This window comes from Chenopodium quinoa, unplaced genomic scaffold, assembly GCF_001683475.1.
Source record: "Chenopodium quinoa cultivar QQ74 unplaced genomic scaffold, ASM168347v1, whole genome shotgun sequence".
In the NCBI taxonomy this organism is placed as follows: Eukaryota; Viridiplantae; Streptophyta; class Magnoliopsida; order Caryophyllales; family Amaranthaceae; genus Chenopodium; species Chenopodium quinoa.
Genome location: NW_018742987.1, coordinates 1866466 through 1883307, shown reverse-complemented (window position 1 = coordinate 1883307; position 16842 = coordinate 1866466). Strand labels below are relative to the sequence as shown.

The window sequence follows — 16842 nt, the reverse complement described above, 5'->3', positions numbered from 1 at the left end:
TCTTCTTGGAGCACGGGCTCCACCTCTAACTCCCCTCACCATTGACGAATTTCGAAGGAAAAAGTCGAAAAAGGGGAAAGAGTGCAAAGTCGAAGAAAGATGAAATAAAATCAAAGGAATTTACCTTGATCTGAAGCAAAAGCCGCCGATTTACGAATTGGTAGTGACAAGTCTCAGCTTCTAAGCTTAATGCTCGGGGAATTTGCGAAGTTTTGATGCGGGCTCTTGAGCGTTCTTGAGAATTCTGGGTTTGTGTTGATGAGTGAGTGGGGAGAGAAGACGCGCCTCTATTTATATCTCCAGAAATGGGAATTCAAGGAGTCTGCGTTTCAATTTCTCTCAAGCACCCCACTAAGTAACCGTTAAACACACGACCTTGCAGTTAAATCGCCCACTACCCGTCCAACTTCCGCAATTATCCACATTAACTGTTGTTATCTCATTAATCATGGGTTAATTACGGTTCAAATTCACATTTTTGGATTAACAAATCATTCACTTCCCTCCTTTTCTGATTAAATCAAACCCGACCCGTCATCTTTCCAAATCGGGTCTGGGGGGCAAGTTGTTTGGGTCCAATTTAGTCCAATTGGGCCTGGTCACTGAATGATCCAATTAAAAGCCCAAGGTTAAGGTTCAACTCTCCAAATGTGCTAAAGTCAAAAATCAACATCCTCAAAGCCATGTCAAGGTCAGTCAACGGCCCAATCAGCTTGGCCCAGCCCAACTGACTTCCGGGCCCAATCCGCCTCCTTCATTAGCCAAGGTATAAAAGCCAACAATTTGGTCAATTCTTGGTAAGACAATAAAGCCTCAAGCAACTAAACTCTTGCACAGCTTTCTCTCTCTAATATACTGACTTAAGCATCGGAGGGGCCTTCCTCGGCGTCCCCCCCGAGGCTAGTTTACGTGTATTTGTTGTGCAGGAAACCCTCGGCTCCTGCGTCGTTCGGACCGAGACCAAGTTCCCTCAAGATAAAAGGATCTTCCGAGATTCGATTGTTTTCATCCGAAACAATTGTAATCTCTTTTCTCATCATGATCATCCTTCATATTTGATCACGTTTTTAGGGGTGTAATCATGTTAGGAATAATTAGAATATCATTCTCTATTTATAACTATGTAAAATTATTTAGGGTTTGAACTGAATTAATTGGAGCTGAATTGAACTGAATAGAGCTGAAATGAATCCTTTATGAGAGAAGAAAATTAAGAGCTGAACTGATTGGACCTAAACTTATTAGAGTTGAACTGAACTGAAATTATGCTGAATAGAACAGATTATATGTTATATGTAGCCTTAAGGGCTATATATAAGCATTAAATACATTCTTAAAAATTGTATAAAATTAAGAATTCATGACAATAACACGCGTAAATCAGTGTAATTACTGTTTATATTTTTATGATTTCTTAACTTTTTACGATTTTTAAGTGTAAATTTAATACTTATATGTGTTATATATAACAGTTTTCTAAAAAAAAAAAAAAAACCTCATATCGATCGATATTTATAGGTTTTCCATTACTTACAAAAAGAAAAGAGAAAACAAAAAACTCCAAGTTGTGAGTCCTTGTGACTTGTTTTGTACTCCAAACATACACGTCTAGGAACAAGTGAATGTAAACTCGTGGGGAAGAAGGATAGCGAAACTCGTTCAAGATTGAAGAATACGAGTAGTAAATTCCTTGGGAATACCACTAAATTCTTGTAATTTCAACCATTTGATTATTGTAAAAAATTAAATTACCGCGTATATCATTTAATTGTCCAACAATTGCATTAAAAACTCTACAAAAATAGAGTCATCATCATATTCATATATTATATAATTATAATATTAATATAATATGTGGGGTCAGTCCTACCTCGTCCTACTATTTCTCCCTCCCTTTTATAACAGAAAACAACCTCCTCCTTTTTTTTCTCTCTCCTAACTTAACAAACTTTTTCATCATCCCTTACTCTTTCACTCACTCTTTCACATCTTCTCATTTCTCTTCATTCTTTTACCTTTGCCATGATACATTCCAATGCCTAAGTCTAAGCCTTCCAATTGGTTTAACCGAATCTTCCGCCGTCGTCGTAAAACCCTCTCCCCTCCTCCGCCTTCCACCACAACCACCACCGTTTCCGAATCCAACTTTTACGGGAGTGTGGAGAATGACTCTATTGATGCTAATAAGCATGCAATTGCCGTGGCGGCCGCTACGGCAGCCGTTGCCGAGGCTGCTTTAGCCGCGGCCAAAGCGGCTGCCGAAGTCGTCCGCCTTACTTCCAATGGCCCTTCCTCTTCTCCCCTGCCGGGACAGGTCAGCAGTAGGAGGTGGTCGTTAGAGCATTTCGCTGCTGTTAAGATTCAGTCCGCTTTTCGAGGCTACCTGGTTAGTTATTCTTGCTTTTTAACAGTCTCAATTAATTTTTAATATACTCTATTAATCCATAAACATATTGATATCATCCTTCCGGGGAAATAAACATTTTATGGACACTCGTATCTATAGGTAAACACACTGATTAACGCGTGATTTTGTCATATAAAATAATTCCCGGGTACAGGATTATACCCTGTAATTAACAGTTAGGCATAATTCTTGGTATGGTACCTTTTTTGGGGCATGGGGTAGTTAGTTTGACTTTGATTTAGTCGGTGAAAATTTGTCATTTTTGAGTAAATATTTTCGAATGGGGTTTCTGAAAGTTTGCTCCTAGTAGTGACGATTTGCTCATTTGCATGTTTTTGAGCACTTACTCAACTTAGCTGTTTGACAACTTCTCTATTCATGAGTTCCAAGAATAAGCTCATTAAATGATATTCTTTCCTTGTTTTTCTTCTTCACTGACCTTCCTGTTTTTTTAATCTCTTAATTTATTTTTATTTTATTTTTTCTTAGTGACAAATGTTCAATACAAGTATGTGTACAGTACAGTATAATTCTGAAATTTTATTTATAAAATACAGAGTATACAAAGTTTTTATATGATCAGCAATTTAGATTTTTTTTTCGTGTCAATTGTAAAACGTTTATGCAAAATGTGGGACAGAGGATTTTGTTTCGATAATGTATGGTTTCATGGCCGTGTTCGCGTTTCTATTTTATCTTTTCTCTTGTAATTAAATCTTTTTCAAGAAATAGAATTTGCTGATCAATGACAAATGCTTATAACTAGTTCATTGTGAAACACGACTGTATAAATTTCATTCATAACAAAGTACTGGTAAAAGTTTTATACACCAACAAAATAGTACTTAAAAGTTTTTTCAGATACAAATTGATGAAGGTGGCTTCTTTCTATTTATGTATGCCAACAAAAAATAAATGATTACTCTTAGCTTGAGTTACCACTCCATATAAATCTGTTTATATTAATAAATGAATGATATTCTTAATTAGAAAATATGTAAAATTGGTCCATGTCCACAAATAAAACAAGGGGAAATATTTTGGCCCATTAGTATAATAAAATCCATATATTTAGCAATTAATATTTCCATCCAAATAGAAAAGTAATTGGTCCCTTAGTATAAAATCCAATAGTTTTGTTTTTTTATGTGTCTCTTTTGGAGGAAAATAATGGGAATCAAAGTGTTTAGTAAGATCAAGTTATTAGTGGGCCTCATATTTACTTTTGCTTTCAGAAAGAATTAGTTCCCTACGACTCACGGCAAGACTCGGACTATTTCAGTATTTTAATTGTCTTGTAACTCTTGTTCAACATACATACTCTGTCCGTCTCAAAATAACATTTTAAGTTATTCTCTTATAATACTAGTATTTGGGGAAAAATCCTTAACTTTCATTTTAAAGTTCGTGTGAAGTTTGAAGTACTTTGTTTAAAATTTCATAAAAGATGATTGAGTGTTGTGTTACATTCATATCTGATTATCTGAAGTAGTTGATCACCTATTGGTCTTAAATGTGGATAATTGAATGTATCTATATGTTAGTAATTGCGAGTTTTGTACCAGAATTCTCACTAAGCTCCATCAAGTGGCATGTTTTAGACTAGTTAAGCCACACAAATTCAATGTCTTAAAGTACATAAAGTAATCTTGTTGTCACTAAAACTTTGCTTCATTGAGATGGGTACTTTACACACTTTCCTTTAAGCTTTTGATCTGCCTTCCTTTCTTTATTAATTATTGATCAGCCTTCGTGTTATAGAAGTACTCGTAATAAACAAAATAGTTGTCATTTGACTCAAAGAGTACTACTAATAAACAACTAAACAAGTTGTATTTAATTACATTCCTACTTAAAGAGTTAAAAGTACTTGGAAGTGTATGAACACTCCTACTTGGTCAAGATGACTTTGACCTTGGTTTTTTTTACCCTTTTTAAATTTTTTTGTGGTTTTGATTGGTGTAACACGTGATAATGTTTTGGAATAGGAAAGTCATAATACTTTTTGTCTAACCCAAGGGTAAAATGGTAATTTTAACTAAGATGATAGGGCATTTTCACTGAAACTTCCATACCACCAACCTACTCTTTGTTACGATAATTACAAGAGCTTAAGTTTGAGTAAAATGGGACCGATCTGAGTTTCTGTGGCTGATATAGTCAGTTCACTAGTATTGGTAATGTATTGAGTACTAAGTTTTACTATTCTTAGACTTCTACTAGGGCCTCATTTATTTTGTTAGCTTCTACTACAGGCTTTTAATGTACTATAGTTTACATTCTTAATGGAGAATATATGCGTTTAGGTAACAAATTAGTTGTGCTTAATTATAACATCCCGAGCCATCCATTAATATCGAATGAGAAACATTCGAAGTTTTAATATTCTATGCTATCTTGCTTGCTCAATTGATATTTTGCTTGAATTGGAACTTGGTGCACAAGGGTTCTTGTGGTTTAAGTTCTTTGTCACTAGCAAACATCAGTTTGTCTGTATCTTGAGTGTGTTTTGTGCGTAATATCTTAAATTTTTTGATAAGAACTTGATTATACATTTCTGTCTTGGTGTAGAAAACTGATCAACTTAATAATATGGACCAGCTTGTGCACGAGTTATACTTTATTAAGGCCATTATCGAATTGTAAATCGACATTTGTCATTTGGTTTTCCGGGGTGATTTCCCATTTTTTTGACTTGTATATGATATGCATCCTTTCACTATAATGAAGCCTTTGGAAGAGTTTCAATCACATAAAAAAGCCCCATACCAATTCATGAACGTTAATATATGTGGTCCTTTAGAGTGCCTAAGCTCCTTCTAACTACCCTAGTTCAACTTGTATCTTTCAGTCTCTTTCACTTTTATAATTCTATTCAATTGTTAGTGCAAATGCATCACCCACTTGGGACCTTTAGCATATATCATGAACTCATAAATGGTTTGAAAAATAATTGATTTTAGAAATTACCTTTTTTTGTCTTACTTGAGGGTTGCATTTGATCCCCACTAATTCTAATTTACCTGTGATGTAAAAAAAGCTCCTTAAAAAAGCATCTGTAACTGTAACTTACAGCTAATTCCCCTGTTTCCTTTTTCTTTGATATAATTACCCTTTATATTATGCTTAAAGTAGAAAATGCCATTTTTAGTGTTGTAACAAACAAGGTTATCTTTTTTTTTTTTTTTTTAAACTTAAAAGCAATGCTTTTACTGCTTTTATTCTCCTTTTGGGATTGCCTCTTTTTCTCTTAGCATCAAATGAGTTGTAAATTGAATATTTGCTCCTGTAGAAATCTTTTTGGAATGTGTAAGGCAATGATTTCAGCCACCTTTACTCCAGTTTCGTTATTAATTATGGACCTGTCAAATCTGACCCGACCTGGCGACCTAGTCCGTAGTAGTCTGATCTGGAGTTCTGGACTTAAAATTGTACCTGAGATTAGATAACCTGGATCAGAATTGACTGTAGAGTCGACACGATTTTATAGTTAAGTGGTACCTGGTACTAATCTGTATCTGCATTTTTTTTCAAATTCCTTAGTATTTTGTGCCAAATCTGGAACCTTTATAGATTTCAGGAGAACTTTATTGGATTCAGAGCTGATTTGCTGATATTAACTTCTGATGATGCTTCAGTCTTCTGCAGTACTTTTGTTATGTTGTTTGGTTGATTAATTTACTTAACTGCATGCTGATATATTCTTTTAATTACTTTTGGGGCATGCTCTAAAGGCAAGGAGGGCTCTGAAGGCACTTAAGGGACTGGTTAAACTTCAAGCGCTTGTGAGAGGCCACTTTGTCAGGAAACAAAGCACAGACATGCTTCGACGCTTGCAAGCTTTGGTTCGAGTCCAGGATCGAGCTCGAGTTCACCGTGTACTAAACTCAGATTCACCAAATCATGTAAGGCTTATTCCAAAATCTTCTTCTCCACATTGCAACTCTAAGCTGCAACCCTACAGTCCTGTCCTGTTATGCACAAAAGATAAAGAGTTGATTTTGATAATTATTTTTTTGTCCTTTTGGGATGCAGCGCTTATTCAGTTATATGAACACACAGAGAGACACGCCGCCACACCAAAACAAAGGAATTAAAAACAAAATGAAAGAAAACAATAAGAAAAAAGGATGTATATTTTGGAAAATGATGGAACCTAAAGGACATGAACAAAATGTGCATTGCATTCTTTGGCTTGTTCTTAAGACCATATGTGATTACGGATGTCATCTATTCATGATATTTGGTACTTGTTTAGTGTTGGATGACAATGCTATTCCTTGAATTGGTTGAACATATTTTATGATTGAAATTCCTCTAATTTGAATCACCGTCTTAACATAGATAAGTATATATGCAGTATTTCATAATATCTAGGATTTACCCATCTACGAGTATTTTTGTTTTATTTATTTATGTATCTAGGATTGCATTAAACATAGTTTGTGACTTCTGCAGGACCAGGAGAACTCCAGAAGTTATGAAATCTGTGACACTAGTGAAAAGCTTGAGGATTCTCCTATCATCAAGGTATTGATTGTTTATATGCTTTTTACAAACACCCTTAGTTTTTGCAAATTAATAGACTGAGTTAATGATCACAAATCAATGGTTGGTGTTCATAAATTAGAATGCTTTCTCAAAAAGAAAACCATTAAAGACTCGTCTTTATTTATATGTTAATTTCCAAGCTTTTAAATAACCAATTGACATTGTCATGTATATATTCTGTTATGCAGAGATGTGGAACAATATCAAGCTACAGAGAGGCAAAGAGCAATGAGAGTAAACTTTCAGCTACAAATTGGGTAGATAATTGGGTGGAAGCTGGATCTTCGGTGAACAGCCCAAGCTCGATCAAGATTCCTCGTGCTGATGATGAAAAGAGCGACAAAATCCTTGAAGTTGACAGTTGGAAGCCTCACTCAAGACCCAAAAAAACAAGAAACTTGTCATTGCAGCAGCCAATGATGCAACACATTTCAGTGCAAGACTACCACAATCGCAGTTTTGCAGCATCTGATCACCTGGCAAGGTATTGCCTGAATGATCTTTACAAACCCAATTCAAGTCCATGTGCTGAGGATGTTGCTTCAATGAAATCCCTACAATTTCCCCTCGAACCCTGCACTGCTGAGAGCAGTCCACCAGATAAAGCTTTATCATCAGCTCCTCGAGGGTTTGGTAGCTCTAGAAGAAGTCCCAAGACCCCTTTGAGGCATGAATTTTCTAGTAAAAGAAGCCTATGGAATGGATATGCAAGTTTTGCAAGTCCTAGCTATATGGCTAACACGGAATCATCTCGAGCCAAGAGTAGATCCCATAGCGTGCCTAGACAAAGAGGTGATATTGATTTTGAGAAGCGTAGGTCTATCAAACGGTCCCTTCACGCATTTTGGCAGTCTACTACTTCATCCAAAAAGAACTCAGACCCTTTTGCTAACTTGTGAAAATATTGAAAAGCCTAATAAAAGCTAAACTGGTTAATTCTGAGTTTAGGAATGTAACTATTGCAATGCTTTAAGAATTCCACTTACTTTGGGATAGTGTAGTTATAAACTTTTAATTATGGAGGTGTTCAAACATGATTATGTGGGTGTTTTGTTTTATTAATGTTTTATAATTAGGCTTAAGGTTGTAAGAGTGTTCATAAATCATGTTTGGACATTTTGATAATAGTAATATGCTCCGTAATTTTCAATGAATGAAGACTGAAGTTTTATCTATTTCTACAAATAGGAGAAAAAAGTCTGTTATTGGAGTTGCCCAAAGGCTTGTTTTGATCTATTTTTGCATAGATTGGACCATTGAATACACAAAATTTTGGATGGATTCCTTCATTAAAAAGACAAAAGGAGATGACATTTTTTGGCAATTTCTTTCATCCATTCACACATGTAGAATGGATACAAGACTTTGTTTTAACCTTCTCTTTTGCCACGAATTTTCCTTTTCATCTTACGATGACCTAAATGTTTTCCCATCAATGCACCTTGTCACATTATGTCGCGGTGGTATGTTAACAAGTGTACGTTGTACTCCTACATTGGTAATTAGGATAAAATTTGTTGCCTGTAAGGGGATTCCTTTACCTCCCCCTCTATTCTCAAGCGTTGACCTGTATTCAATCGCTAGTTTTCCAATTATTGTCCATTTGTCTGATAGGACCGGCCTTCTCGTATAAAAATGAAAAAATTATTGCATCCTTATTTAATTTTTTTGTATGCACTTCATTTGTATTCGAGGTTGGCAGGCTTCTTTTTTATGGCAAAATCTTGCACTATTCATTAATTTCCCATTAATCAAGCCGCTTGCTATTAGAGGCAAGACTAAAGTTCTCTTTTTGGATGGCTCACCCCTTTGATATTTAGGCGCACACATTTAATCAAAATACTTGTGGAATCCTAGAATATTACCCTAAGTTTCTACAAATATGAAAAGCTATAGTATATGTTGCCAATTTTATTCGAATAGCTCTCCAATCATTGCAATGCAATTAATATGATACACTACCCCATTCTTAATCTTTTTTTACCCCAACTTGCTTATTTAGTTATTTTATATTTTGATTTTTATCTTAATGTACCATTATCGCATCCAATACAAGTTAATTGACACGACATTACAACAACACATTACAAATCAATCTAACATGATTACATGACTATATAATTAACATTCACTTTAATCAAATCACCGATTATGAGACCATAAGCTAGTACTAAGTGCTAGATTAGTAGCCTACGTTATTTCATCACGTCAAATCCCAACTTTTCAACAAGACAAACATTCTCAATGTAGACTGAATCTATCACTGCAAAATCACGGACTACCTGAAAAATCTTCATTTTTTAATTTATATTATTTAAGTAATTCTATATAATATTTCTTGGCATTATATTTGGAGGGCAAAATTTGTCCTACAAATAAACGTCTCCACAATTTGTCCTAATTTGGGCATGTATACCACACATGAGAAAGATTTGCACCGTCTTTAATGGAAAAAAAAAACGCAGCAAATAAACAAAAAATCTAGACGTTGGATACCCACAAAAATCCATTTTATTATTTTGGTTCCCTTAGAAAATTAAATGACTAGCTTCTAAAATATGGTACAAAAAGGAATTTCACTAATTTACATTTGGACTAATATTATTTTGTCACAGATATATGAAATTATGAATATTAAGGATTTTTCTTTACTCTTTTGTGCGTGTCCACCCCTTTTTTTTTTGTCTATATCAAAGTTTATGTACTAGAGTTTCATTTAGCTAGGGAAGCCATTAATGCATAGTTTTAGCATGTGAATTCTCTCAACGTGTATGTATTAATAGTTTTAGATGCCATGTAGGGGGTGATGATAGAGACTAGGGTACGCGACGCGAGCGAGTGGGGTGTAATGGCACTTTCATCGTCGAGGAATGTTTGGCAAATTCCGGGACCGGGAGGTGCAAAAAAATCCAAGTACCAAATCTTCGACGAAAAAGGTGTATATGTTGCTATGTCGGTACTCTATTTGATTATGTAACATATATTGTTTATGGTGGTATTTTGGATTATTCTTGACTTGTCATGTCGTAAGATTATTCAGCTCATCATATATCACACCAAATAATCAAGAATATTAACATAAATGTCTGATTAACTTATTTTCAAAAAAAGAAAAAAGGTCCAATTAACTAATAATGCTACGGACATACTCTTTGAGTAAAGTTACAAAAATACAAAAACCGTCAAAACATTATCAAAGGATCAACTACGTACAAAGTTTATTGATAGTTCTAATATAAAATAATTATTATAGTCTACGATATTATCACGTACCAGAAAACCAATCACAACAATTTATAAACGAAGAGAGTAATGTCATTTATTTAACCTTGGTGCTTGTCTTATACTTAATTTAATCGAATCTCCTAAATTAATAAACTAGACTATACGAGTACCAAGTATAGTATAATAGTGTTAAATTGTGATTTAAGGGAAAACCTAGTAGAGTATAAAGATGTGAGGTACATCATTCGCAAAGAAACAAAAGATGTTGTTGGTTGGTAATCCAGTAATACCCGTACAAATCGGTGGTACAAATAAAAGAGTCACACGGCTATAACACAACTCGAAACCTGAACCCAATTATGCCCCTCACACTCAATCAGCCCACCACTTGAAATATACCTTGCAGCTTTTTCGATTTTGGGCCCATTTTTTTTGACTTTCTCTCCAACCCAACAATTACACATCTTTTACTCTTTAAATGGTAAAAAAAATAAAAATAAAAAAAAGTTTTTACAATTACACATGTTTTTTACTCCATATTGTGGACTATGAACTATGGAGTAATTGTAACATATTTTGAATGAGGAATTGAGGAGATATTATTGGTGACCATCTAAAATTAACTTATTAGTAGTATTGTTACGGGTATAGATGTCTTCTCTTCATATATTTTATGCAGAGGTTGTTTGTTGTTTGTCTGTTATTGTTTATTTGAAATATATATGTGTAAAATTCTTCTATTGTAAGCAAAAAAATAATAACAAAGATAAGTTTATATGTGGATTCATGTAATTCCGTTGTTCGTATGCACATACTCTTTAAAACTAACTTTATTTTCAAATATCAAGGAAATACTATCTTGAATAATGAGATGAAGATTGTACATGTGAGTAGTAACTAGTAAGCCTTATAAAGCTCTTTATTTGGTACCAAGGCTACAATGCTACATCCAATTCTTCACATCTTGAGTCACAGTATGCTGCATAGCATGGAAATAGCAGTCTTTAGATGCATACTAACACATGCGTTATAATTCAATGTATAAACATTTCAAGTAGTACTGATGTGCTTAAAAAAAAAAAAATATATCATGTTGCATAATTACCAATAAAATATAATTATAACTTACATTTGTTCCATTTCAAAGTGTGAGGCATTTTTCTAAAAATTCAATCAAGATTCAGTCAAACCAAGAGATCAGACTAGACCAGTGACTTTTAAGGCTTAAAAAAAGAAACAACTACTGTATAATTTAAAAGTTTATTTGAACAAAACTTTAGTTGTTTCAAATTATATAAAAACATAAGGGTGACTTTTATATGATTTAAGTAGTATTTTATTTCAATGTATATAAGCGTGATAAACCTTGTTGTATGCGAGAGCTAGTGAGCTACTATTTAAGAATCTAAGCTTTTATATGAATGGTTAGTTTATTAATTATGTCAAATGCGGGTCTGGGTCGCACCCGCAAATCAAGAGAGAGAGAGTTCACTTCACAAGTACAAGGAGGTTCCATCCCAAAACCATATGGCAATAGGAGGAGTAGCCCCTTAGCCTTATAAAGTGTTTATCTCTCTCTTCTTCAACCAATGTGGGACACTTACATGTGGTGACACTTGAAAAGTTTATTCTTCAACAAATTATTACATTACGTTTGACAGATGGAGAGAGAGAGAACATACCTAGTACAATCAATGGTGGGCTCAATGACAAAGCCCAAAGAAACTCCACAAAAGCCCGGCAAAGTAGCAATGGAAGTAGCGTCTGGACTATAAGCTGCAATTAGGCCCATCATACACTTGCATAAGGACCTCCTGTTTTCAGGTGTGTCACCCAAATTACTCAGGCCCACAACCGCATCACAACACGACGACCCGGGAAGTGGGTCCGGCGATCCGTAGCTAATGAATACCGAACACGTGTTCAAGAGCTGAGTCACCGTTGTACAGTCGACATCGGCCCCCACCTTATGCCACATGGCATTTGATACTAATATTACTAACCATAATCCAAATATGGTTGTTAACCTTAAGCTTGGATAATCCACCATTTCTTTTGTAATGAATATTGAGCAAGAGTTATTTTAATGGTGGAATATTTGTGTTTACTTCTAAAATAGTTGACAAACTAGCTTGGTTAACTTTTTGTAGGGTTTTGAAGTTTGGTGAACAATGAAAATAATGTGTTATTTCATGAAAGTTGAGTGAGTCTAATTTAAATATTTCTTAGCGTTTATTTGAATAAACTTATATTGTGATCGACTTGTGATAGATAAAAATTTTAAATCATCATTAATAGTTCATTCTAAAGTAATATTTCAACATGGATTTATCATTTATGTTGAATAGTTTGAAAAACTTGGGTTATCCGTGATACATCCGAATCGGTATATTCATTGGGCGGGTCTAACCCATCCACAAGTCAAAATATCCCATGCCAACTCATGATCAACCTAATCCAACCTGCGACCCAGCCTGGCTTATGTCACCTAACCCAACCTAATATCTAGGCCAGCCCAGATTCAGTTTGGACCGGCCCAATGGACATCACTGCACATAGGCCCAACATAAAGCATCAAATTCCAAACAAAATATGCAAAATGAAATTGAGACAAAGTGTGCAAACTTCTCATAGCTTACAAACCAGTAATAATCTTACAAATCACAAATAGATTAATAAAAACATTTCAACATAGTATGTAATTAAATTAACAACGTCTAACACATAAATACATGTTAAGCATTTCCCTTGGTGAAACATGCCAACATCAACACCACCATAAAGTAGCGCCTTAGTTATGGAATAGCATTACCAACCCAATTATGTACCTATAAATCAAAATTAGCCGTAATTAGTACCATATTAAAGAGTTAAATTGTTGTAAAGCTAGAAAATAAAGAAGTGTTTGATCATGCATGCTTACCCTATGACGAGCAAAACAAGAGACGTGATCCCTAACACGTACTGGTAGGGCTTAAACTTAGTCTTGGAACCAAGATCAGAAGGAAATCGCCTGGTGAACCACCCAATATGAGGGCGAGGCAGCAACATAAAGCCAAGAAGGATCCCTACCGCGAACCCACCAAGAGGACCACCGTTATGTGGATGAGGAACTACCGTTAGTAGTAAGTTGATCACAAACATCAACGATATAGTACACACTGCCATACCCTAGTATAACATGCATAACAAGAATAACACAAGGTCACAAAAATAAACTATAAATTGCAAAATTAGATGAAAAATTACTATAATTAGTATATACAATATACTTTACCTTATTGGTGTAAAGGGTCCAATTTGTAATAAGTTCAGAATACATAGCTCCAATAAGCCCAAGTAAAGCACTAGTTGGACCAACAGAAATGTGACTTGGGTAAAATAGACATGAAGTTATGTTTCCTCCAATTCCTGCTACTAGGTAGATAATCCCAATCCTTACTGTAAAAATTCAGAAATTCAAATTCAACCAACACATAGATAAATTTAAGATCTATAATGATTATTTAAAAACCGAGGGAATAATACTATGAAACGAGTACTTACAGAATCCAAATTGTTGTTCAAGGCGAATGCCAATGAAAAGGAGAGTCAACATGTTAAAAAGAATGTGAATAAGGCCGCTATGTAGCCATATAGACGTGATGAGCCTCCATCGTTGATGATGCTCAACAATCACTGACCAATTTATAGCTCCCATTTTCATTAATCTTCATGCATACAAAAAAAAAATATCAATAAAATTTATGTAACCACCAAAAATAAAATCATACAATAACAACCACCTTACAACATACCAACACATTAAATGACAAAATCGCGACAAATATATGTACACTAACCAAAATTAGCAAGAAATTAATGAAAAAAATAGTTGATTAAATAAGTTACGTACGCATGAGGGCCAGGACCAAGGAGAGGGTTGTAATGAAGTGGTTCAAATGAAAATCTTCCAAGGAAACTCGCTACGCAACCACGGCTGCCACCATGAGAAGGACAGTTGTTAATGAACAAAGTAACAAGGAAAATGATGACATTAATCCCTACAAAAATAGGGATTAACCAAGTTTTCCATTCAACATCAGAATCATCCCACATATGAGATATCTTTACTATCCTATTTTCCATTGCTCCTCTTTTCTCAACATCCTCTTCACTTTCCATATCTTTTTCTCTTCTCTAAAATTAGGAAACTGTAAGTTTGATTGTAAGTTTGGTTTTTTTGTGTATGTGATGAAGTGGGAGGAAGTTTAAAAGGGATTAGTCGGTTTTATTAACTGCTTGATTATTAGTTGGGTCACTAATAAACGTGTTTTAGTGCAACTTTATTTTTACAATAGATAACTGCTTGATTTCTGTGGATTTATGGCCCATTTATAGGCCCTTTTCTTTCATTCTTTCTTACAAGATTTGTGAATGTACATATAGGACATTTGATTAGACCCAATTTTTGACGATCCAATATAATAAGGTTTTAAGGATAGAATTATGGAAAGGAAGCTCTGACCATTTGATCTAATTTACACTCTCTCATTTTATTTATTTTGCATTTGGATAAGATTACACGAGGGAATCAAGCTAATTATTTCCTTTGACTATAATATGTATGACAATATACTAGGGAACTATAGTCTATAATTTAGGAAGATAATAATCTCTTTTGACCATACAACAAATATTTACTATATTTAACTCTTAAATTTGAGGATGATGCTCTTTTCTTTGGCCGGCCTGGACCGACTTGGTCTCCCTAGACAAAATGCTTTGATCAGCAATAATAAGGTGGTATAAATTGCATTTAAGGTGATTTGAAATCGGGTCAGGAACAATTTGGGTTGAATATAAGGCGGGTCAATAACAAGTCGTGTTAATTTCAAGTCAGGTTAGTAACAGATCGGGTTGAATTTTTGGGTCTAGTAAGTAATAGGTCTAGAAAAATTCAGGTCGGGTCAATAACAAGTCGGATTGAATTTGGGTCATGTCAATAATAAGTCGGGTTGATTTCGGGTTGGGTTTGTAACAGGTTGGGTTAAATTTGGGTCAAGCAGAATTCAGGTCATGTTAGTAACAAGTCGGGTTAAATTCGGATTTTGACGGGATAAAACGGGGGAGGGTCAATTTCGGTTCAAGTCGGGTTCGATGCAATTTAATTAAATTGATCGTTGTAAACCGGTAAATCGGTGCAAGTTGTAAACCGGTAAATTGGCCGTTTAACGACGAATTGGATGGTTCCACACACTCGATTGGACTCCCGAAGGATATTAAGGACCATGGTAAACATTTTGGCATTTTTTATTTCCGGGCAAAAAAAAAGTCAAAAAAATCCAAAATTGAAGGCTAATATCCACGCTTTTTGAGAAATTCTGGAGGTTTCGGGGCCCGGTGTCGAAAAGCCTTGAGATTTTAGGTAATACATCTCGAGGTCATATAATGACGTTTGGAACCATATATGATCATTATATGTTGTCATAAATGTTCGTGGTAGGCTTGATTTAATGATATCGATGCAAGTTATAAACCAGTAAATAGGTCATTTATAGGAAAATTGGATGGTTGTACCCACCCAATTGAAATCCCGGAATGTATTAGGACCATGGTAAACATTTAGGCAATTTTTATTTCCGGACAAAAATAAAAGTCAAAAGTTACAAAATTGAAGGCTAATATTCACGCTTTTTGAGAAATTTTGGAGGATTTGGGGCCCGGTGTCGAAAAGACTTGAAATTGTAGGGATACATCTCGGGGTCATATAATGTCATTTATGATCATTATATGTTGTCATAAATGTTCATGGCAGGCTTGATTTAATGAAATCGGTGCAAGTTGTAACCGGTAAATTGGTCGTTTAAAGGCAAGTTGGATAGTTCAACCCACCCAATTGGAATCCCGGAGGGTATTAGGGATCATGGTAAAAATTTCAGCAATTTTTTTTCCCGGGCGAAAAAGGTCAAAAAATTCCTAAATTGAAGGCTTATATCCACGCTTTTTGAGAAATTTTGGAGGTTTCGGGGCACGGTGTCGAAAAGCCTTGAAATTTTTGGGAATACGTATCGGGGTCATATAATGACGTTTGGAACCATATATGATCATTATATGTTGTCATAAATGTTTGTGGTAGGCTTGATTTAATGAAATCGGAGCAAGTTATAAACTGGTAAATAGGCCGTTTAAAGGAAAATTGGATGCTTGCACCCACCCAATTGGACTCCCGAAGGGTATTAGGGACCATGGTAAATATTTCGGGAATTATTATTTCCGGGCGAAAAAAATCTACAAATTTCAAAAATAAAGGCTAATATCCACGCTTTTTGAGAAATTTTGGAGGTTTCGGGGCCCGGTATCGAAAAACCTTGATATTCTATGGAATACATCTCAGGATCATATAATTTCGTTTGAAAACATATATGATCATTATTTGTTGCCTTAAATGTTCGTGGTAGGCTTGAATTAATGAAATCGGTGCACGTTGTAAACCTATAAATTGGCCATTTAAAGGCAAATTGGATAGTTCATCCCACCCACCCAATTGGACTACCAAAGGGTATTAAGGACCATGGTAAACATTTCGGCAATTTTTATTTTCGGGCCGAAAAAAGTCAAAAAATTCCAAAATTGAAGGTTAATGTCCACGTTTTTTGAGAATTTTTTGGAGGTTTGGG

The 16842-nt window shown here is 34.8% G+C and overlaps 3 protein-coding genes across 3 annotated transcripts; 1 reads left to right on the top strand and 2 right to left on the bottom strand.

The window, feature by feature from the left end:
- The first annotated feature begins 1874 nt into the window (after positions 1 to 1874).
- Positions 1875 to 8143, top strand: LOC110729694 (protein IQ-DOMAIN 14-like). The gene is made up of 4 exons (XM_021909471.1): positions 1875 to 2386; positions 6142 to 6312; positions 6866 to 6937; positions 7147 to 8143. Exons 1-4 carry the CDS (start codon positions 2036 to 2038, stop codon positions 7855 to 7857), a joined length of 1305 nt encoding a protein of 434 aa, XP_021765163.1. The 5' UTR covers positions 1875 to 2035; the 3' UTR covers positions 7858 to 8143.
- A 2783-nt stretch (positions 8144 to 10926) lies between these two features.
- Positions 10927 to 12294, bottom strand: LOC110729455 (putative non-specific lipid-transfer protein 14). Its single transcript, XM_021909189.1, has 2 exons — positions 11866 to 12294; positions 10927 to 11162 (listed from the first exon to the last, which is right to left on the bottom strand). Exons 1-2 carry the CDS (start codon positions 12231 to 12233, stop codon positions 11153 to 11155), a joined length of 378 nt encoding a protein of 125 aa, XP_021764881.1. The 5' UTR covers positions 12234 to 12294; the 3' UTR covers positions 10927 to 11152.
- A 680-nt stretch (positions 12295 to 12974) lies between these two features.
- Positions 12975 to 14668, bottom strand: LOC110729495 (RHOMBOID-like protein 3). The gene is made up of 5 exons (XM_021909227.1): positions 14079 to 14668; positions 13730 to 13893; positions 13449 to 13624; positions 13107 to 13354; positions 12975 to 13011 (listed from the first exon to the last, which is right to left on the bottom strand). Exons 1-5 carry the CDS (start codon positions 14345 to 14347, stop codon positions 12975 to 12977), a joined length of 894 nt encoding a protein of 297 aa, XP_021764919.1. The 5' UTR covers positions 14348 to 14668.
- Positions 14669 to 16842: the final 2174 nt, after the last annotated feature.

What these genes read in the sequence shown, in the direction of transcription:
- LOC110729455 (XM_021909189.1), bottom strand. Translation starts at nt 12,233, where the DNA reads ATGGTGGATTATCCAAGCTTAAGGTTAACAACCATATTTGGATTATGG.
- LOC110729495 (XM_021909227.1), bottom strand. Translation starts at nt 14,347, where the DNA reads ATGGAAAGTGAAGAGGATGTTGAGAAAAGAGGAGCAATGGAAAATAGG. An exon ending in TGAACAACAATTTGGATTCT is followed by an intron (nt 13,625 to 13,729) that starts GTAAGTACTCGT and finishes GAATTTTTACAG; the next exon opens with TAAGGATTGGGATTATCTAC. An exon ending in CCAATAAGGTAAAGTATATT is followed by an intron (nt 13,355 to 13,448) that starts GTATATACTAAT and finishes ATGTTATACTAG; the next exon opens with GGTATGGCAGTGTGTACTAT.
- LOC110729694 (XM_021909471.1), top strand. Translation starts at nt 2,036, where the DNA reads ATGCCTAAGTCTAAGCCTTCCAATTGGTTTAACCGAATCTTCCGCCGT. An exon ending in CCGCTTTTCGAGGCTACCTG is followed by an intron (nt 2,387 to 6,141) that starts GTTAGTTATTCT and finishes CATGCTCTAAAG; the next exon opens with GCAAGGAGGGCTCTGAAGGC. An exon ending in ACTCAGATTCACCAAATCAT is followed by an intron (nt 6,313 to 6,865) that starts GTAAGGCTTATT and finishes TGACTTCTGCAG; the next exon opens with GACCAGGAGAACTCCAGAAG.